Source organism: Podarcis muralis, chromosome 7, assembly GCF_964188315.1.
Source record: "Podarcis muralis chromosome 7, rPodMur119.hap1.1, whole genome shotgun sequence".
Lineage (NCBI taxonomy): Eukaryota > Metazoa > Chordata > Lepidosauria > Squamata > Lacertidae > Podarcis > Podarcis muralis.
The window spans coordinates 28,634,846-28,657,761 of record NC_135661.1 but is presented as its reverse complement, the minus strand read 5'-3'; the positions used below and the strand labels follow the sequence as shown (position 1 = coordinate 28,657,761).

The following is a 22,916-nucleotide window of genomic DNA, read 5'->3' as shown; positions in this document are numbered from 1 at the left end:
TGGTATCGCTGGATCAAGTTCATCGGTTCTGGTTAATTAATTAAACTAAATAGTTTCTTTTTTAAAAAAAATAATTATTAACAATTTCAACATGCAAACTATCAAAACATATCATATTCATTATCCCCCCTCCTTTTTCCCATCCCCACTTCAAACCCTCGCTCCCCTCCCCAGAGACTTCCCTCAGCTCCTCTCTCTGATTTCTCAGCAACTGGATTTTGAAGAGATGTGCAATGAATTGTTACTGCTTTGAATTTTACTGTGGTGTTATCTTCCTTAGCGGGTTGCGCAAACCACTATTTTGAATAATGCTTTTTTATAGAATAGGGTAGAGGGAGCTGGGACACAGGTGGCACTGTGGTCTAAACCATTGAGCCTCTTGGGCTTGCCGATCAGAAGGTCGGTGGTTCAAATCCCCTCGATGGGGTGAGCTCCCGTTTCTCTGTCCCAGCTCCTGCCAACCTAGCAGTTCGAAAACATGCCAGTGCAAGTAGATAAATAGGTACTGCTGCAGCGGAAAAGTAATCGTGGTTGCACCAGAAGTTTTGGGCTTTGCTTCAGGTTGGGGGTGAACCCCTTGATCCTGTCAAGGATTATGGGCTTTACCCAGAGATGGGGACCCTGCCAGCACGGCCGAGGGTCAGGAGTGCTGGGAATTGTAGTGCAACAACCCGGTTCCCTGCTTCTGGGTTGGGTGGAAACCGTGGATGTTTGAAGGAAGAATTATGGTTGCCATGTTGGTGTTCTAGGAAGGTGCTGGAGGAACAAGGAGACTTGGGCTACTTTGGGGCTACATAGACATTAGAGCATCATCCTCCCCTTGCTGCATTTCAAGCTGCATCCTACATTGCTGTACAGACTATAGAGGGAGCAACCCAATGACCTTCACCTGCTTTGTTTCCCTGCACCAAATTTCTTAAGTCGCCAAAGCTATCGACTGAGCATGTGCAATGGCCTCCTGAAACCGTACACACCTCAGCATAAGTGCAGCTCCTGTTTTTGGATAGGGGAAAGCTGGCTTGTGGGATAGCACATCCAGCAGGAGCATTCATCCAGGAGCCACAGGATGCTTCTGGGTTGTAGCTGGAGTCATACATACTCAGCTTCAAATGCCAGCAGCAGAAGTGTGGCAGAGCAGGAGTAAGTGGTAATGTGTATACACAGCGTTAAGAGAGGAGGAGGCTTTGGGTAAGCTAAGAGTCATAGAGAGGGGTGGACATCGAAAGCGTCCTGCATCAGGCTGCCCAGTATTGTTGCCTGCCCGCTGACCCTTTCCAGGATTCGAACTCGGTTCCTTCTGCATAAGAGCATCTAAAGAGCCTGGTGTACCAAGGCAATTGAATAGCCCATCTGGTCCAGCATCCTGTTCTCACAGTGGCCAACCAGATGCCCCAATCAGGAAGCCCACAAGCAGGACCTGAGCAACTCTTCCATCTTGTGCTCTGCCAGTAACTGGTATTCAGAAGCATTGCTATCTCTGACAGTGGAGACAGGGCAGAGCCATCATGTCTAGTAGCCATCAATGGCCCTCTCCTCCATGAATTTGTCGAATCCTCATTTAAAGTCATCCAAGTGGGTGGACGTCATGGCCTCTTGTGGGAGGGAGTTCCACAGTTTAGTTCTGCTCTCTGCAAAGAAGGGATTTCTTTGATCTGTCTTCTAACATCCAGTGTCATTGGATGTCCAGAAGTTCTGGTCCGATGAGAGAGAGAGAAAAACTCCCCCCTACCCACTTCCTCCATGTCGTGCATCATTTTATAAACTTAAGAACTGCACGCAGGAAACGTGTCGTTGCTGGCTGTGTCCTTCTGGAACCTAGAAACAGGTGAGATCCTTTGTGCATCCCGCCCAGGGCCGGCAGACAGCGCTCCAAGCTCTCAGGCAGAGCAAGGGTCTGTTTGCATCATCTCCCACCTTTCAAGAGAGTTGCCCATGGTTGTTGCTTTAAGTGAGGCAGCAGCATTTGGGGGGCCTTGAGATAATTGGATATCCGGAGTCCTCGCCGCCAGCAACCACCCGACGCAACAGCCCGCGCGGCTCCTCTGGCAAGGGGGGCGCAATGTGCGTCGGTGCTGATGTGTTGGCAAAATCCAGACCAATTAGCTTTTCCCCAGAGCGAGTCTGGGAGGCCGTCCAGTCCCTGTTAATCGGGGAAAATGCATTAAGAGAGGGATAAAAGGCGAAACAGCCTCGTTCTGAGCTTCGAGAGCAGAGGAGCCACTTAGCCTCGGAAATCTCTGCATTAACGGGATCGCTGCTCGGGAATGTGCCACTGGCTGACCTAATGGAGTCTGGCTACCAGGGGTCTCTGCACATGAAGCCCCCCCCCCCCCCGCCCCGCTCCTCTCCCCGGTGCTGAAAACCCTCCCACTCACAGGAATACCACTTAGTGTTTTGTTTGGGGAGGGGGAATCGTGAACTGCTCAACTGGAAAAGTATCTTAAGAGGTGGACACCAAACAGAATAAAACAATGATCACTAATGCACAGCTAAGATCAGCAAATATTTAAAAAGCAAATATGCATGTTATTTGCCTAGCAGAAAAATTTCTCTCTCTCTCTCTCTCTCTCTCTCTCTCTCTCTCTCTCTCTCTCCTTCTTAAAACAATTGTCTTAATTGCATTCAATATCGTTCCTTTCCTTCCTGATTTCTCTGCTGACCTTCGAGCTGTCTGTGGTGCTAGTTCTGCCCAGGCTCTCAAGTAGAATCCAGGGTGCCCTCTGTACATGGCCTGGCACCTTTTGCAACCAGCAGATTTATTTATTTATTGGTGCACTTTTAGTGGGGATGGCAGGCACTTCATCTCAGGGCCATGGACTCGAGCCCCACATGGTGTGAAAGATTCCTGCATTGCAGGGGGTTGAGCTAGATGACCATTGTGGTCCCCTCTATGATTGAACCAGCGACATTCTGCATGCAAAGCAAGGGCTCTACCGTCTGAGCTATGGCGCTCCCCTTAAGAACACAGAGTGTTGCTTTATAATGAGAAATACAACAAGGAAGGACATTGCTCTTTTTAAAAAAAGGGGGGGGGGACAAAAATGGGCGATGCTCTCATTCCTGCAGAACCCACCACCTTTGCCATTCCCATGCCAGAGCTCATTAAAGCCAGAGAAATGGAAGCCTCTGGGGTTTTCTGTTTGAGGGAGGGGGCATTTTTGATGAATTGGAGGCTGGGTTTCAGCAGAATGCTGGTCTACCACCCCAGAGAGCCTCTGCCAGTCGGTGTAGATGGACCAATAGCCTGGCTTCACGTGAGACATCTTCCTGCTTCACTTAAATCAGTGACCTTGTACTTGCATTGTGTGCAGAAGGTTCAATCCTGGCATCTCCAGGTAGTGCCTCTCACCCTATAAATGAGTTAATGCAATGAATATATGGCTGCAGTTTTTGTAGGGGGTGTATGTTACAGGGCTAGGATTGTTTTAGTGGGGGGTGGAAAATCTCATGGGAGAGCTTGTCCATTGCTCCTCCAAAATAGCTCCTTACCTCTTCCCAGGAGAACATACCAAGCTTTTATATGATAAAGGAACAGGCTTGCCATTGGGTTTATAAACCATCTTCTTGACCCCTGGTAACGCCCCTATCTTCTATGACCCCTTGGTCACACCTCAGTGTAACATTAAAAATCGGTTTCTAAGATAGGAGGTAAATACCGCCCATCGTTATCAACGGTCACTTGATGACACATAGCTGAATACAGGGGTCAGCAACCTTTTTCAGCTGGGGGCCGGTTCACCGTCCTTCAGACCATGTGGTGGGCCAGACTATATTTTGAAAAAAAATGAACGGATTCCTATGCCCCACAAATAACCCAGAGATGCATTTTAAATAAAAGCACACATTCTACTCATGTAAAAACACCAGGCAGGCCCCACAAATAACCCAGAGATGCATTTTAAATAAAAGGACACATTCTACTCATGGAAAAATACGCTGATTCCCAGACTGTCCGTGGGCCTGATTGAGAAGGTGATTGGGCCTTAGGTTGCCTACACCTGGCTTAACATTTCAACCTAGGCCATAAATTTGGGTGTGTGGGGGATGAGCCAGGGTGTGACTTAAGCCCAAGATCTGTACCCAAGGGACCATCTCTCTCTGCCAAAAAGGAAAGATTTGCGGTGCATTTTCGGGGCAATCGGAATACTTTCCAGAAGTCCTGGTTGCCAGCAGGCTTCCGCAGTGACTCCAGGTGGGGTCTGGCCAAGGCGGAAGAGAGAGGATCCCATTCCTTTAATCTGGACAGTATGCTTCCATTGATGCAGCCTAGAATTGCATACGCTTTACCACACTGTTGACCCATGTTAGCCTTGTGGTCTACCAAGACCCCTGAATCCTTTTCACGTGTCAAGCCAGGTATCCCCCATCCTATATTTGTGCATTATCCCTGTCTCAAGTGGAAAACCTTGCATTTGTCCCTGCTGAAATCCATTTTGTGCATTTTCTGCTTAGGGAATTTGCCGCTCCCCTGCAACAAGAAGGTTGAGTTTGACTAGGGCCAAAGTTTGCTGCTGCTTCTTTTAGCCAAGGTGACTTTCGCTCCATACTGTGGTTTGCCAAGGAAAAGGGATCCATCCCATCCTTGGCAAAGCTGCTCCTGACTTCTGGCTCTACCAGGAGCAGGGAGAGAGACTTCTGGCCCATCCCAAGCCATCCATCAACCCGTCTCTCTGCCTCCATCGCCGCCGTGACAGCATCCGAGGCCTGGAAGGCACCTTCTCTCTGCACCTGACAGGTTTGCACCGAGAAGAAGTGAGTGATGGACGCCAGTCCTCATCAATCGGCTGCTTTCCCCAAATGCTTTTAGAACGAGAGGATCCTGAATAATTTAACTCCCGTTTGGTAAAGGGGAGGTGGGGCGGGGTGGGAGAGAGATCCTTAATAGGCCTTAATGGATCTGCTGCTAAACATCTTTGACTCTGGAGGGACTTGCCTCAGTCCAGGATTGCTGTTGACGGCTGGCGTCGACACTCCCCTAATGAAAGCCACGCCTGTGTGCTCGTTAAGAGCCCTCCGTGCAAAACCTAACGAGCTAGAACTTTTATTTAATGAGCAGGATTCCGAGAAACCGGGTGAGTTTGGGCGGACACCGGAGCGATCGGGACCAGAGCGAGGGCAAGGCTTGTTGGAGATTTCGCTGTTTCGCAGGAGAGAGGCTAGGAATCCTGGGGTCTTGATGGCAAGGAAGCCTTTGTTGGTGGGGGAAAGGGTGGCTGCTTCTTCCTTTAGGGCTTTGACCACCCAGCATCCATCCAGAGAGAGACGGTTCCCCCAGGCGATTCTCCATCTTTCTCCGCTTGACATCAGGGCATCTTCTCCAGGAAGTTTTGCGGTTATTTAAATTTCGGGGATAGGGATGCAAAACTTGGATGTTGGGTTTGTTTTTGTTTTTTGATAAGGATGAGATGCTTGGAAGTTGAGGGCAGATGAGAGATTTCAGCGATGGTTGGATTTTCATTTTATTTTATTTTTTGCATTTTATTGTGAGACAGGTTCTAGCAACGGCAGAGAGCCGTGGTGAACTCCAACTGACCTCCATTGTAGATGGGATGGTTCCGTTCGCTTTTCCCAGCCTGAAGGTTAAAACACGGAAATAAAGTCCTGAGTTCAATGGGATTTGCTTGTTAGCAAGCGTGCACAGGATTGAACCCTTACAGAATCAGGCGACTCTTGTTGTTTCAGGGCAGCGGTGAGTTTTGATTTTAGAAAAGGAAGAAAGCAACCACCAGATACTGGTTTCAAATCATCCCTGAAATGGCTGAGGCTATAGGAATTCACTCCTAATTCCTTCCTGTATTCTATTTTTTTTAAAGTATTCTATGTGGTCCATGGATGTCTCTGTGTGAAAATGGTATGTTATTTTCAGATCTGAAGTTGATTTCCCTTGAATTTTCTGTTTGTGCATTTATGTGGCTGTGCGTCATTTTCCTTCCCTTTCTGCATATTATTTTAATTTAATTAATAAACCCTGCTATGCCGCACACTTACCATTCCTGAAGGATTGCCCAGAAACCTTTGACCGCATATGCAAGATTGGTTGCATACCTAGGAGTTGATGTGCTTGAGAGTTTAAAGAAGAATGTGCATAAGGGAATGGCCAGAGTATTAGGAGAAAGCAGGGTCCTTGAACCCTGCCTGGAGTTGAATCTTATTGGGTGGCCCCTGGAAGCTTAGGGTCTCAACTTAATTTAGCTTTGAAGGTTGCTATGAGGATAATTTTACCACTTTGAGCTTCTTGAAGGAAGGGCTTCCATTGCACTCCCAAATCTCCCTTACAGACTCTTAGAATTGTAGAGTTGAAAGTGACCTCAGATGTCATCTATTCCAATCCCCCCTGCAATGCAAGAGTCACAGCTAAAGATTCATCCAGCTTCTGTTTAAAAACGTCCAAGGAAGGAGAATCCACCACTTTCTGCGGAAGTCCATTCCACTGCCAAATGGCTCTTTCCATCACTGAATTCTTCCCAAAGATTAGTCGGAATCTCCTTTCTTGTAATTTGAATCCATTGGTTCGGGTCCTAAGAAATAGGATTTTCCCATCTTTATAACAGCCCTTTAGATATTTGACGATGGCTGTTGTATCACCCCCCAGTCTTCTCCAGGCTAAACATACCCAACTCCATCAGTGTGGTGTAGTGGTTAAGAGCGGTAGTCTGCTAATCTGGGGAACCGGGTTCGCGTCTCCACTCCTCCACATGCAGCTGCTGGGTGACCTTGGGCCAGTCATACTTCCTTGAAGTCTCTCAGCCTCACTCACCTCACAGAGTGTTTGTTGTGGGGGAGGAAGGGAAAGGAGAATGTTAGCCGCTTTGAGACTCCTTAAAGGGAGTGAAAGGCGGGATATCAAATCCAAACTCTTCTTCTCTTCTTCCATCAACCGTTCCTCAGAAGGCTTGGTTTCCAGAACATGGTCGCCCTTCTCAGCACACCTTCCGCATCTGTGATGCCCAAAACAGATAGTCTAGATTAGTCAGTCTAAACATGCACCAACTAGCACATCTTGCTGCTTGCCCACTACACAGGCTCTATACCAGGGGTGGGTAACATTTTTCCTGCTAATGACCACATTCTCTTGGGAATATTCTATAGCAGGCCATATATAAGCAGTGGGTGGGGCCAGCTTTCCTCTCATTCTTCCGTTCCCTTTTCTTTCTCTTTCTGATACTCACTCCCCCCTCCGTCCAGAAGTCTAGAGCTGATTGCTTGCAAAGCGCTTTTGAAATTAGGGTAAGGGCTGCATGCAACTCTAAGGCTGCAGAATACCAACCCTTGTCCGATATGCACTCTGATCCTCTCAGACTCTCGTGTGTAAATGACCAAGGGGGCAGGCAGAGACCCCACTTGAAATACTGTGTCCAGTTCTGGGCACCACGTCTAAGGAGGATATTGGCAGGCTGGAATGTTTTGCCTTGAGGAGAGGAAACTGGGGGGAGGGATGTTGATAGGAGAGCCACCTTAAAATATCTAAAGAGCTGTCACATAGAAGATGGAGCAAGCTTGTTTCCTTGTGGGTAGAACCCAAAGCAATGGATTCAAATGACAAGAAAGGAGATTCCAGCTTAGGAAGAATTTTCTGCACGGAAAAGTCCTTTCTTTTATCTGTCTGGAATCCTCCCACATTAAGCTTCAATGATCAAGAGGATTTTAGCTAATCAATTTATCAGCTAATTGTTGCAGTCCAGAGCTGCTTTCCCAGCTGGGGGCTGATTTATTTATTCCATTTATATTTCCACCTTTTTCCCTCCAAGGAGCTCAAGGTGGCACACACAGTTCTCCCCCTGCTTACAACAACCCTGTGAGGTAGGTTAGACTGAGGGGCAGTGATTGGCCCAAGGTCTCCCAGTGAGATTCATGTCCAAGCAAGTCCTGGTCTGTAACTCTTACGTGCTATAACACATTGACGCTCTGATTTGCCCTGATGGAGCCACTGCCACTACCCGCTGCGCTTATCAAGGAGCAAGCCCCTTTGCACATAGTGAGATTTACTTCACTGTAAACATGCCCCCGGGAGGCGGGTGGCTCTGTGGGTTAAACCAGAGCCTAGGACTTGCCGATCAGAAGGTCGGCGGTTCGAATCCCCACAACGGGGTGAGCTCCCATTGCTTGGTCCCTGCTCCTGCCAACCTAGCAGTTCGAAAGCACGTCAAAGTTCAAGTAGATAAATAGGTACTGCTCTGGCGGGAAGGTAAATGGCGTTTCCATGCGCTGCTCTGGTTCGCCAGAAGCGGCATAGTCATGCTGGCCACATGACCCGGAAGCTGTACGCCAGCTCCCTCGGCCAATAAAGTGAGATGAGCGCCGCAACCCCAGAGTCGGTCACGACTGGACCTAATGGTCAGGGGTCCCTTTACCTTTATCTTTTTAAACATGCCCCCAGCTTTCATTTCAGTGCCTCAGCTACCATAGCTTTGAGGGATGCTGGCTTAGAGCATCGGTGAAGAACACCTGTGGTTGATAGACACCAACTCCTTCATCCCTGACAATTGGCCATCATGCTGGCCGACGGGAGCTGGAGCCCAACAACCGCTGGAGGGCCACAGATAGAAGAAAAGAATTGTAGAGTTGGAACGTCCCCCAAAGGTCATCCAATCCAACCCCCTGAATTGCAGGAACATGACCCCCATCCCACCCCTGTCTTGGAGGCTGTTTTGATCAGCAAGCCAGACTGTGAGCCAAAAACAGGTCCAACATTTCTATGTCCTGAGCCGCTGAGGTGGGGGCACGCCACTTGCAATATCTCCAGCCCTCCCCAGATTGCATTACAGAGGAACTGTGGATTGAGCAACCTCTCGCTATGCACTCCCCTTGGGACCAAAGAATCAGACTATAGAAAGAAAGTGGGTTCCCTTGCTGATATCAACGATCCCTTTAAAAGCTGCAGTCTCAGCTACTCTAACAGCCTCGAGTGCTGCCTTTATCGTCCTAAACTCGAGGATTTCAGTGCAATTGATTGGAAACGAAATTTCGCAGGGATCCTTCATTGCTCTTGAAGCCTAATGGGTATTGATCAAGCCCAGATGGGGGCCAGGGATGCCCATTGGCGGGTCTTTCCAAGGTTCAGTGTGACAAAATTTGCACAGCGGCCTCTGGTGCAGCGAAGGGGCTTTGTTATCCCTGAACAAAGGAATGGGGAAGGAAATGGACAGAAAGGGACATTTCCTTCCAGTCATTCGTCCCTTCTCTCTCCCTCTCTCTCTCTCTCTCACACACACAGTGTCCACATGCAATGGACTTAACCTCCTCCTACAGTTAAAAATCACCTTAATAATCAAAATATTATTCAAACTTATCAAACTTATCAAAATATTATTCAAACTTATAATAATGTGAATGACCGTGGATCTAAGATGATGATTAAATGAATTTCAGTAACAGAAAATAAAGAGCTGAAAGAACAAAGAAAATGAGGAGGAAAAAAGTGCAGAATATAAAATAAGAAAAAATGGTATGGTATAGTATAATACGACAAATATAATCAGTTACATTTCCATACATTAATATATAGATATATAACTAATTGTTGTTGTTGTTTAGTCGTGTCCAACTCTTTGTGACCCCATGGACCAGAGCACACCAGGCACTCCTGTCTTCCACTAATATTATAATATAATATTTTATATAATAATAATTAATATTATTGTCCAGATGCACTGTCTAACTGACAGTGGATCTAAGTTGCAGGAACCAAGGATGTTGTCTTACACCGAGTCAGATCATTTGGTCCATTTAGTTCAGTACAGTGATCAGCCCCAACTCTCTCTTTTTTTGCCCAGTTCTCTTTTAAAGCCATCCAAGTCAATGGCCACCCCTGCCTCCTTTGGGAACAAGTTCTGTAGTTTGTGCTTCATGAAGAAGGATTTCTTTTATCTGTCCTGAATCTCCTGACCTTCAGCTACATTGGCTGTCCACAGATTCCTGTGTTATGAGAGAGGAAGAAAATCTTTCCTCTGTCCACTTTCTCCATGCCATGCATTATTTCATAAACTCCTACCATGCTGTCTCTTATTCATGTTTTCTCCAGAGTTCAGAACGCTGCATCCTTTCATCACAGGGGAGTCATTCCATCCCCTCCTTAATCATTTTGGCTGGCCTTTTCTGAACAGAGCCCCCTCCTCTGTCTCATCTCTCCTCCCTCCATCCGTAAAAAGCTGCCTAATGCTGAGCCAGACCAATACTCCACCTCACTCGTTATTGGCTACACCAGTGTTTCCCAAACTCGGGTCTCCATCTGTTTTTGAACTACAATTCCCATCATCCCTGACTACCCGTCCTGCTAGCTAGGGATGATGGGAGTTGTAGTCCAAAAACAGCTGGAGACCCAAATTTGGGAAACACTGGACACGTGACTGGCTGCAAAGGCTCTTCAGAGTTTTAGGCAGGCTAATCTTTTCCTACCTGGAGATGCCATTGGTGATTGAACCTAGAACCTTGTGCGTGCAAAGCAGTTGCTCTACCAGGGAACAATTTAGTTGAACCATGGTCCTATCGGCTTCTAAAAGCAGTAGCTGTGGTGGTAAAGAGCTCAAGTCCACTATAATCTGAGCACCACAAGTTCACGACAGAGGTTACCGCACAAACCACCACATGTGTGGTCACGCTCTTTCCCCATCTCCTTGCTTGGAGAAATGCCAAATTTCTGGTGTTTCTGGTGCCCTCTCCCACCATTGGTGGTCTGGGGCAGCCAGCAAGACATCTTAGGCAGATGCAGACAGTGAAGAGAAAAACCCTATGCACTGATGTCTGTTGAGGGCAGATGTTTCCTGGATCAGCACCAGCTGAAGGTCTGAGCCGCCTGGCAGGATCCGCTGCAGCTGAAAAGCTTGGCTTGGGAGGAGGAATGCAGCACCAAAGTTGGTGCAGAGAGATTATGAGAGCTTCTTTCTTGAAAATGTAGCCTGCTCAGTTGAGCGAGAGAACATTCATTTACAGCAGGGTTGAGGAACCAGTAGCCCTCCAGGTGTTGCTGGGGCTGGGAAGTGGAGCCCATTAACAACTGGAAGACCACAGGATCCCTATCCCTGACCTTTGAAACCTGCAGGACAGGCAGGATGAAGCAGCTGAGATCCCATGCATGCATCTTCTAAGAAGCAAAGAAGGTCCCCTCTGTTTCATCTCAAGCACCTGGTGCTTGGAAGTAGGCTGTCTCTGGCTGTGAAGGTTGACCATGGTCCCTCAAGCACTGGGTGAAGCTTGGCTATTTAAGATGCTCCGATAAGTTTTAAGCTGGAGTCTGGACTCAGGTTCTGTCATGAAGATAAGAAGAGTCATGCAGAGTCAAGCAAGTGGCCCATCTAACAGTATTCGGAATGCCGTCGCACCATAGATTTCTTTAACGGCATTATGATAGTGGTGCTTTTATTTTCAGTTCCTCTCCTAAGAAATTTATCTAGCATGGGATTTGCCCTTTTCCTACTGGGTCAACATCTTCATTGAGCTATCTGCTATGACCCCAAGGTCTCATTCCTGATCCATCACTGCCCTTTCAGCCCCCTGAGCATGTTTGTGAAATCAAGACCTTTTTTTTTGCCCTAACATGCCCTCCCTGGTTGGATGGAGATCTGTTGTATATTAATAAGGTCTGGAGGTTTTCAGGTCTGCGTTTTAATCATTCATACACAGTAACTGTCTAAATCATTCATATTTTGTGTTGATGCCATCTACCCATTTCACCCTGAGATCTGTTCTTCTTTTTTCCATTCCGTAGTAGATAGTGCCAAGCTATTTAGAATCCTTTTGAGGCTCTTTGTGTTTTGTTTTTCCTGTGCTTCCTTCTCCCTTCTTCCCCTTTTTATTTTTTATCTCCTGCTCTGTCTCCTTGACTTTTGGCTACAACCCTTTCTCATCCATCCCCCAAAATGGGTCTGTGCTTGCTAAGAACACAGTGGCGGTTCCTGTGCAACTCTGATGTGATGCTGGATGAAGGCAGCAGGCTCAGTGTGACCTTTACAAACCCTCTTGTGGTTTCATGGAAGGGTGCATTGTCGGTGTGTTGAACCTGTTGATGATAGAGCTGGAAATCTTTGGGTCTGAACAACTTCTGTTGGTCAAAGAGTATGCAAGCTTTCCTTGATTTCCCAGTGTATCTCCAGCAAGCATGGTTGGTGGTCAGAAATGATGGGTGTTGCAGTTCAGCAACTTTTCAGCCATGGGAAATGCATTGGCTTGTACACATTACCCTGGAGAGTAGGGGCTGGCATGGGAGCAGTGCCGGATTTATGTATAAGCTATAGCTTAGGGCCCCACTCTCTTGGGGGCCCCAAAAAAAATTAAAGGGAAAAAACTGGTTGTACATTTCCAAAATATAAGATAAAAAACAAATAAAATAAAACCTACATATAGCAACAGTGTTTTGTGTTGTGTAGGCTCCTATGATGTAAGTAATGGGCCCCGCCTGCTTGCCTGCTCCCTAAAATATCACTGGTTTGCTCATTTCTATATATAGGGTGCCTACATTCTGCATGTGCAAATGGCTTTAGATACCTATTAGCTCCATCAATTGGCATATATTCAACACAAAAAACAGTGACAATTTGTTGTTGACAAAGGACAGCTGGACATATAAAGAGCCCCATTACCTTCAGTAGCTTAGGGCCTTATCAAACCTAAATCCGGCCCTGCATGGGAGACAGGTCCAAATTTTGAAAATCAAGGCCCGGCAATCGTAGTTGCCAACTCTTCAACCTCCCCTGGCTCTTCTGCCTTTAACAGCTGCTGTTTCTGCAGGCAGTAGCAGGTGACCATATTTGACCTCCCTGTAATTCTTAAAGTGAAAAGCAGGCCAGTGTTTCGTGATAGTTTTTCTGGTCAGGCTGGCAATGCTGATGACTATTCCTCCATTGCCAATGAGGAGTCAGAACCCTTTGGCTAAGATGTGCAGAAAAGGCAGTTCCCGACATTCTTTGTCACGCTTCAGAGTGACCAACGGACAGATCTTGGGGACAATGTCCTGTGTAGGAAGCTGCCTTAAACAGAGTGAGGCCAATTGGTCCATCTAGCTCAGTGTTGTCTACACTGACTCTCAGCTGCTCTCCAGGATTTAAGTCAGGAGTCTCTCCTAGATTTAGATGGAGATGCCAGGGACTGAACTGCAATCTACAAGGGGCACCAGTTTGTGTAGAGAGCATCACTTCGCACAGAAGAAAATGCAGGAGTAGGGGAGACAGAAATCACCCTTTGTTCTGCCTTTGCACCCAGCATCTGAGTCTTTGGGTTGTCCATTGCTGGAGATGTACTGTCAAATGATAGCTTAGGGCAGCCTTCCCCAACCTCCAGATGTTGGACTCCAACTCCCATCATTCCTTGCGGCGAGCATCACCAGGGATAACAGGAGCTGTTCTCCTACAACATCTGGAGTGCCACAGATGTTCCCTACCATATCTGCAGCAAACCTCCAGCAGCCCTGCTGCATTTAACTCCATTCCTATTTGTTCAGGGCCCGGAGTTGATTCCTATTCCTTCCCACCTGGTAATGAACCCAGTTTGGTTCTGAAGCATGCATACCCTGTGGCCAACAGAGCAGGCTGGCTTAGTCGAAGCAATGTGAATTGGAGGCCAGCTAGGGGAGACTATTGCAGTGTCGGTGGCAGGTTGATTTGGCCCCTTTGGCTAGGAAGCGAGTTTGGTTCACCTGAGCACGATTCCCTTTAACGCCTGGGAAATTCACAGATCCCCCCGTCAGGCAGCATCATGCTGTCCATGACGTACAGCGGGAGCCTCCGGAGCGTGGCCAGTAGGTGCCATTCGGAGTGGGGGCTGCACCAGATCCAGCAGACGGACACGGTGGAACTGCAGAGGCTCAGGGATGTCCGGGTGGCAGCCCAGGCCAGGATCAGGGAGGAGTTCCTGCGGATGCACGGGCTGTCCCTGGACGAGTGCACAGCGCAAACGACCGGCATGAAGTATAGGTAAGCAAAAGCAACTTTCTCGAGGGAGCCAGCATGCCAAGGGTGGGGAACTTTTTCTTGCAGGCCTAGAGCCTCACTCACAACTTCACAAGCTTCTAGGGGCCACGTGCAATGAAACAGTAGTACAGGATCTGTTCCGGAGCCCTGTTCGTATCCTGAAGCGAACGCAACCTGCGTCTGCACATGCATGGGTCGCAATTCGCCGCTTCCGTGCATGCGGAGTGCAACCCAAAAAGGCTTAACCTGAAGCGACTTCAACCCGAGGTATGACTGTAATAATAATAATTCTATCCATCCTTTCTCCCAAGCTGTGAATCAAGGCAGTTTCCGACATTTAAAAGCAAAGAAGTTAAAAACAACAATTAAAATACATAATTTAGAGCCAGCAATCAAAGTACAGTGATACCTTGGTACTCGAACAGCTTGGCTTCCGAACAAATCGACTCCCAAACGCAGCAAATCCGGAAGTAAGTGTTCCAGCTTGCGAACGTTTTTCGGAAGCCGAACGTCCGACGTGGCTTCTGCATGAGTCCAGGAAGCTCCTGCAGCCAATCGGAAGCCGTGCCTTGGTTTTTGAATGGTTTCAGGAGTCAAACAGACTCCTGGAACAGATTAAGTTTGAGAACCAAGGTTCCCTGACAGCAGCCTAGTGATCAGCCATGCCTGCTCCTAAGTTTCCAAAAGCCTCTCTGAACAGGAAGGTCTTAGCCGACCAGTGGAAGGATAATGGAGAGGGAGCCAGTCGCACCTCTCTTGGGAGGGAGTTCCACAAACTGTGTGTTCAGCCACAGAAAAGGCACTTTCCCTCTCTTCTGTCAATACCAGCCATGTCTCTGATGTCGATGAGACCGAGAGAAGGTGCACCCCATAGGCTCTCGGCACCCAAGGAGGCTTGTGTAGGGAGCTATAATCTTCCAGGTAGCCCTGGTAGCCTGGTCCCAAGCCATATATGTAACCATAAGTGAGTGGGAAAGGGCAGGAAAAGAGAACACTGGAGGGCTGGGCATGAAGGAGAGAACACCAGTTAGTGCAAAGGAAGAGTGCAGGGGAGGAGCTAAGGGATTATTTGACCTGGGCTGGAGCAGAGCACTGGTGGAGGGAGAGGGCGAGGGGAGTGCCCCCTCCAGGTGCCATGCCAGATAGGGTATCATCGCAGCCCCCCCCCCGATGCACACCATGCACTACCTGGATGCACATTGCGCACCCCCCTGTGCCATGCGCCATTCACCACGCCCCTGCAGGCAGCACGTCACGCCCCTGGGACACACGCCATGCCCCCAGGATGCGCGCCAGCCACATTCCCTCCTGTTCTCTGCCCCTGGTGCCGGAGCATGCAGCTCCACCGCTGGAGGAGAGCAAAAACCTCCTGAAGTGTCAGAAGTAGCTACTATTCCACCTTTTTCTCCCTTCTATCAGGCCACTTTTTTCGGGGGGGGGGGTGAGGCTCTTCCAGCACCCCATGTTTTATAAACCTTCTGCATAGAATTTTATGGAATAAAGAATAAATGGAATGGAACGCCTCTTTACACCACAGGGCCCTAACCTTGGTCTTAAGGTATGCTTCTGATCTCTTGTGTTCTCCTTTTTTAATACCTGTTTAAAGACGTTAGGGTGATCCCAAAGGAATCTGGAGGTGGCATTTAGTCCAGACACTGATCCACCGAGCTGATAGGCTAAGTGACTGAAACAGAACACTAACAGTGTCTTGGTCAAGGGCAGGAAATCTCCGCCTGCCTTTTCTGGGTTCCCGGTAGTCAAAAGGGCCTGCCATCAAAATGCCGCTAGATGGCGCTCTCCTCCTTACACATCAGTGTGTCTGTGTATTTGCGTGTGGTGGGATTGACATTTCTAGCAGCCAAGGCTCCTTTTAGATCGCTGCTTCCCTGGCTGTGGAGTCCACCCTGCAAGTGAGGCATGCAGCCTGTGCAAGAGGTTCAGGGGCTTTATAAGTAAACCCCAAATGCCCTGCAGTCTGATGGTTGGTGTGCTTGCATTCCCACAAAACTAAAAAAACGGTGAATAACTTCATCAGTACTATAAATATTTCAACAAATTCCACATGAATAGGGGCATTTTTTGCTGGCAGCAGTTACGAAATTAATAATAATAATAATAATAATAATAATAATAATAATAATAATAATAGTTTTATTGTTTATATCCCGCCCATCTGGCTGGGTTTCCCCAGCCACTCTGGGTGGCTTCCAGCAAAATAAATAGTTAAACCTACAGCTGAAATGCACAAAACCAGCATCTGCCAAAAACCTTAAGCTCCGGAATTCACGTGACAATAATTTGGTAGGTCACCAAGAAAATCTGGACTTGTCGTACTCAAAAAGCTTGGGGACCACTGCTTTTGGTGGTGTCTTATGCACATGGGAGATGGTTATGCTTCAGGGCTTTAAGAACAACTCGGTGACTACGTGGGCAAGGCCCAATCCTGCGGCTGTACAGTGGTACCTCGGGTTAAGTACTTAATTCGTTCCGGAGGTCCGTACTTAACCTGAAACTGTTCTTAACCTGAAGCACCACTTTAGCTAATGGGGCCTCCTGCTGCCGCCGCACCACCAGAGCACGATTTCTGTTCTCATCCTGAAGCAAAGTTCTTAACCCGAGGTACTATTTCTGGGTTAGTGGAGTCTGTAACCTGAAGCATATGTAACCCGACGTACCACTGTATATATACATGTATTCACACACACATGCTTAAGAACATGGGAAGATCTTTGCAGCTTGATCAGAGTAAAGGCTCATTTCCTCCAGCACCCTGTTCCCATAGTGGTGAACTAGATGCCCCAGGTTGCATTCATATTGTAAATTTCCACATTGCATTTAATCTGTCAAACAACATAAAAGCCGTTTCTGAAAATGGAATATAGTGCATAATCAGCACTCATTTCAGGGAGCCCAGAAGAAAAAAAGAACCCATTTTTCTTAACCCAGAAAATCATGGCAATAAAGTGATGAAATCTGGGTTGCTATACTGGCATACAGTTCTTTCCTGCCGTTTCCGTGGGGGAATCATGGAGGGAACACAGGCATGCATGTAAGGAAAGGGGAGCCAATAGCAACATTGTCCAAAGATGTTTGTTGTCATACCACAGACTTTGGTGTGAATGAAATTTAGCAAGACTTCTCGGTATATCGGTCAGAAAGCCAGAATTCCATAGCAGGCACTGCGGAGTGAAAGGAATGTTAGAAAATGAGACGGAAGTGCTAGCATTATAATGAGGAAAGCTAATGCAATAATCCCCACATCTGAAAGCACCCCCCAAAGGAAAACACACAAGCAGGAATACAAGTCCCCACTTGTGTTTCCCAGGAACTAGTAATGCAGAGGCATCCTTCCTCTGATCCTCCAGGCAATACTCATCCATAGTGCCAAGTAGCCATTGGTAGCCTTGTCCTCCAGGAGTCTGCCTAATCTCCTTTCAGAGCCATCAAATTGGGCAAACATTGCCACTACCACACCTTATGGTAAGGTAAAGGGACCCCCGACCATTAGGTCCAGTCATGACCAACTCTGGGGTTGCGGCGCTCATCTCGCTTTATTGGCCAAGGGAGCCAGCATACAGCTTACGGGTCATGTGGCCAGCATGACTAAGCCGCTTCTGGCGAACCAGAGCAGCGCACGGAAATGCCGTTTACCTTCCCGCTGAAGTGGTACCTATTTATCTACTTGCACTTTGGCGTGCTTTCGAACTACTAGGTTTGCAGGAGCAGGGACCGAGCAACGGAAGCTCACCCTGTCACGGGGATTCGAACCACCGACCTTCTGATCGGCAAGCCTTAGGCTCTGTGGTTAGGCTCCTAGGAGATGCTCCCAAAGACAGCAAGCTATCTTCCACTGTGTCAGGGCACTGGTCCATCTAGCCCAGTGTTGTCGACATTGGAAGTGGCTTTCCTGGGTTCCAAGCAGGGAACGTTCCCACTGAGCCATGGCACTTCCTGAAGCAAGGGCACACCTCAACCCCCAAAGAAAGCTGGACTTAATTTGTGCAGAGCCTTCGAAGTGCATGCTGGGTTTTGGAAAACGGTAAAGCAAGAGATGCGATTCTGATCAAAGATTAGAAATCCTTGCCGGAGAGCTTAAGCCGCTTCTGGTGAACCAGAGCAGCACACGGAAACACTGTTTACCTTCCCGCCGGAGTGGTACCTATTTATCTACTTGCACTCTGACGTGCTTTCGAACTGCTAGGTTGGCAGGAGCAGGGACCAAGCAACGGGAGCTCACCCCGTCACGGGGATTCGAACCGCCGACCTTCTGATTGGCAAGTCCTAGGCTCTGTGGTTTAACCCACAGTGCCACCCGCGTCCCAGAGACAGGAAAAAACATCTCACCCACTGTGGAAACCTTTTAGGAAACCAAAGTGTCCATAAACATCAAAAGATTTTTGTGAAAATAGTTTGCTGGGTCTCTTCTCCTGAACAGAAACAGAGACACTCCTACTTGTGGCTTAGTGATTGGGGCAGGGAGGCTAGAAAAGCAAATCCCCGCTCTGAGGCTGCCAACCTGTGTGCGCTGACCCAGTGCAGCTTGCATGTGGATTGGGTTGCACTGCGCATGGAGTGTTTTCACAGCTTTTGATCAGTGATTATTTGCACCTGGCAAAGCTGAATCCAAATCTCTTTACACCTGCAGCTTCTGTTTCCTAGCTGCAGCCCAGTCTTTCAAATTCCTTCCTTCACAGAGCATTGTCTTTATTTTCCGCTTTCATTTTCTGCTGTCCCTACAAAACATCACACAAAAATGCAACTGCGTGTGGAGGCTTCGGAGCATTTTCCCTGTTCTCAGCAAACTCTGTATTATCCTGCATCGGTGCAGTACTGTTGCACAGATGCAAGTAAATCTGAAAGTGTGCCCTATTTCACAATTGCCTTGTGTACCCACACTGGCACTTTCAGAAAGTTATGGAATAATTGATAATAAAGTTAATTCTAGTCTGGCTTTTCCTTGAGCCAGAGATAGAGCTAGGAGCTGAGTCTCAAGAGCAGGTACTGCAGTTGCCTCCAAAGTCTTGTGCCTGGGCCAAATGTCTCCCATTGAGCTTATTGTAGGCATTACAATACCATCCTTAAATAGAAGGGTCCACATGCCTGCCGGCTTGGTTATTAAAGATCCAAGATAAAGGAGGGCTGCTACTTGGTAACAAAGCATTTCCCCTTTTGCTCATCTAGATTAGAGATCTTGTTAAGCAAGGCCCTTTGTTACTGTATTACTGGCATGGCAGGTAAAAGGAATCAGCCAGGACCTGAGTAGAGTCAGAATTTTTGGTTCTCCCTCTCCGAAGGCTCACCTGCCATGGTTGGACACTGCAAGAATAGGATGCCAGACTAGATGGGTCTTTGGCCTGATCCAGCAAGCTCTTCTGATTTTTTAAGGACAGTAATGCTTCTGAATACCAGTTGCTGGAAGCCACAGGAAAGCAGAGTGCTTGTGGACTTCCCCATTGGGACATCTGGTTGGTCACTGTGACAACAGGATGCTGGACTAGATGTATCCTTGGCCTGATCCAGCCTCTTCTGTCCTGTCGTTTTCATTCTTCCTAGTTGGACGGTGCAATAATGATTCATGAAGATTTGCAAGTGCACTGTTGAACTCTGGCTCCTGTAGCTCATCCTGGTTCTGATCCCACCTCCGAAATGGCAGTCCTTGTTTTCGAAAGGGCATTGCTTTCCTCCTCTGCCCACCCCTCCAGCCACACACTTCCTGAGAGCAGGATCTTTAATGAAGGCAGGGGCCCCAAATGCCAAGAGCTTGCTGTGATGCTAAGTTATTCAAAGCCCTGCTGCCTTTTCCACCCTTGGGTGCCTGCGTCCAGGAAGGATTGTTCAGCAAGCCGCCATCCTGCAGGCAAGGGCTGGCAATTTTCCCCCACCCCAGGCCTTGTATGAGAGAAACCTGAGAGCCAAGATGCCCCGTCGAGCTGGCAGATCGACTCGGAGGGCGGGAGCAGCTGGCATCCCATGAATATTGCATGCTCTTCCCTGCCCTGGCGCAGAGGGACCATGAATATTTCAAGTGGCTCTGTTTATTAGTTTTGACGGATCGAAGGATGTTTGGGAGAGTGTCTGGTTACACTCGCCTAATAAGGGTTGATATATTATTAATCTCTCCTGGGGCCTGCGAAGTCAGGCAGGGAGCTGGAAGTTCGTCAGGACCACCGAAACCTTTTTTTAAAAAAAGTTGATAAACTAAAAACCAGATAAAAACACATATCAACAGCCTACTTGTCTGGTGAGATGCTGAATTCTACAGGCAACACTATGCAATTGTAGGCTCCTAGGTAAAAGGTAAAGGGACCCCTGACCACTAGGTCCAGTCGTGGCCGACTCTGGGCTTGCGGTGCTCATCTCGCTTTACTGGCCGAGGGAGCCGGCGTACAGCTTCCGGGTCATGTGGCCAGCAGGACTAAGCCACTTCTGGCGAACCAGAGCAGCGCACGGAAATGCCGTTTACCTTCCCGCTGGAGTGGTACCTGTTTATCTACTTGCACTTTGACGTGCTTTCGAACTACTAGGTTTGCAGGAGCAGGGACCGAGCAACGGAAGCTCACCCTGTCACGGGGATTCGAACCACCGACCTTCTGATCGGCAAGCCTTAGGCTCTGTGGTTAGGCTCCTAGGAGATGCTCCCAAAGACAGCAAGCTATCTTCCACTTTGTCAGGGCACTGGTCCATCTAGCCCAGTGTTGTCGACATTGGCAGTGGCTTTCCTGGGTTCCAGGCAGGGAACGTTCCCACTGAGCCATGGCACTTCCTGAAGCAAGGGCACACCTCAACCCCAAAAGAAAGCTGGACTTAATTTGTGCAGAGCCTTCGAAGTGCATGCTGGGTTTTGGAAAACGGTAAAGCAAGAGATGCGATTCTGATCAAAGATTAGAAATCCTTGCCGGAGAGCTTAATTTAAACCCCACAAATGAAAACAAAATCCAAATGAGGGAAATGGATGGGGTTAAGGGAAGCAATTTCCCACTGATGAATTTCAATGGCTGAATCCGTCGTTGTCAACCCTGGGTGTGTTTCAGGCATGGTGTCGGAAGAGCTCAAATGTTTGCATTTCTGCTCCCACGGAAAAGAACCAGTTGCATAAAAGAGTTATGTTTCTTCCTGAGACTATAGAAAGGAATGAGGTACCGTATTTTCCGTGCATAAGCCGACCCCTATTTTTTTAACCCAAAATTAAGAAATTAAGTTATTTAGCTTTGGGGGGGTGGGAAAGGTCACTTCCACCAATCGCTTGCCCGCCACTCCCCATCGCTTGCCACAGCCACTGCTGATCACACACCTCGCCACAGCCACCAGTTGTCTGCCCGCTCACCGCCATCCACCCGCCCACTTGCCACAGCTGCCAATCACCTGCCCACCTCACCACAGCCACCAATCGCCTGCCCAATTGCCGCAGCCACAGCCAATTGCCAGCAGGCCTTGCCGCAGCTGCCAATCGCCTGCCCAATCGCTGCTGCTAGTCTTCTGCTTGCTGCTGCCATTAATCACACGTCCCTCCTCTGCATTCACTATCCGTGTATAAGACGACACCCAATTTTTCCCTAATATTTTTTTTAGCAAAAACATTGTCTTATACATGGAAAAATATGGTAATCTGTGTGAAAGAGGGGTGGATATGGGTGTTTTAACTTGATTTGTAGTAAAAGGTAAAGGACCCCTGGACAGTTAAGACAGTCAAAGGCGACTATGGGGTGCTGCACTCATCTTGCTTCTGGCCAAGGGAGCCAGCGTTTGTCCGCAGACAGTTTTCTGGGTCAGGTGGCCCACATGACTAAGCCGCTTCTGGCACAGCGGGACACCGTGACAAGTGCCAGAGCACACGGAAACACTGTTTACCTTCCTGCCCCAGCAGTACCTATTTATCTACTTGCACTAGCGTGCTTTCGAACTGCTAGGTTGTCAGAAACTGGGACAGAGCAATGGGAGCTCGCCCCATTGCGCAGATTTTAACCACCATCATTCTGATCAGCAAGCCCTCAAGAGGCTTGTTTAACATGGAGAAGGTCTGAATCCAGCAAATCACTATTGGGAGAGGAATCAGATAAGAGCTCCCTTTTCTCCTGTCTCCCTATTCCCCCAATCTGCAACACCTCACCTGCCATCCAGGAAAATTATGCTGCATCTGATTTTAAAGGTCCACAGATAGCTCACCTTATTTCACTGCCTTGGATTGGGTAATATGTTAACCACAAAGCTTCCAGCTACATGAATTACCGGTAACTGCCTGTTGCACTCTTACTGGCTATCTAAAGGAAGACAAATGGGGTTCCGGAAGTTGCGCAGGATCAGGCCTTGAAGGTTCGCCAAGGGAAAGGAGTTCCAGAGTTGAGAGGCAGCCACTCAGAACACCTCTTTGCTGTCCTACCTCAGCCCTTAGATGGGAAGAGGCCTGTTCTAGTCCACATAGTGATTGCAACCAGGTGGGGAATTCAGCACCACGAACAGCTCCACATGGCACTACAGCTAGAGAGACCTTTGAATGTTGATACACCACCAGACAAACTTTTTGTTTAGGACATTTTAACAGGGCCACAGCTTAGTCTGGTTGGCCATCTTCATCTCTGCTGCAAGAAACCCAGTTGTTAAAAGTTTTGCCAACTATTGGCTCCCAACAGAATTGGGGAGACCATGGTTCTGATGTGATGTCCAGGCTAGAGCCTTCAAACTCTTAAGGATGGCAACACGATTCCCCCAGGGTGGAAAGGTGGTGGCAAGGTGAGCTCCCCGTGCACTGCATATTCTGGGGAAATGAAGTCATCCAGGGTTGGAAATGGCTCCGTCATCTCAGTGTCAGAGGTAGGAAGGTGTGGTTGGCAGAGAGTGGACTGAAGTTAGTGGGGCAGTGCTCAGTTCACCCTAATGGTGCCAGTCTCTACTGTGCTCAAGTATGACTTTGTCTAGACCAGCGTTTTACAATGTCGGGGCCCCTCGGCCACCTTAGCCAATGGTCAGGAATGAGGCACACTAGTTCAGCAGCCTCTAGAGCAACCTTTCTCAACCTGT

General features: G+C 48.2%; 1 protein-coding gene across 10 annotated transcripts in view; it reads left to right on the top strand.

Annotated features, from left to right (window-relative positions):
- Nucleotides 1–22,916, top strand: part of KCNAB2 (potassium voltage-gated channel subfamily A regulatory beta subunit 2) — a 107,674-nt gene that overhangs the window by 39,692 nt on the left and 45,066 nt on the right. The window contains exons 1-2 of one of the 10 annotated variants that reach the window (XM_077931459.1): nucleotides 4,951–5,072; nucleotides 13,666–13,904. The exons of 7 other annotated variants lie outside the window; for them this stretch is intronic. In XM_077931459.1, coding sequence (XP_077787585.1) covers nucleotides 5,049–5,072; nucleotides 13,666–13,904 — 263 coding nt within the window. In that variant the 5' untranslated portion in view covers nucleotides 4,951–5,048. Of the gene's footprint in view, nucleotides 1–4,950; nucleotides 5,073–13,665; nucleotides 13,905–22,916 lie in introns of those variants that run through there. 2 more of the 10 variants (XM_028740455.2, XM_077931458.1) reach the window with 2 other exon arrangements.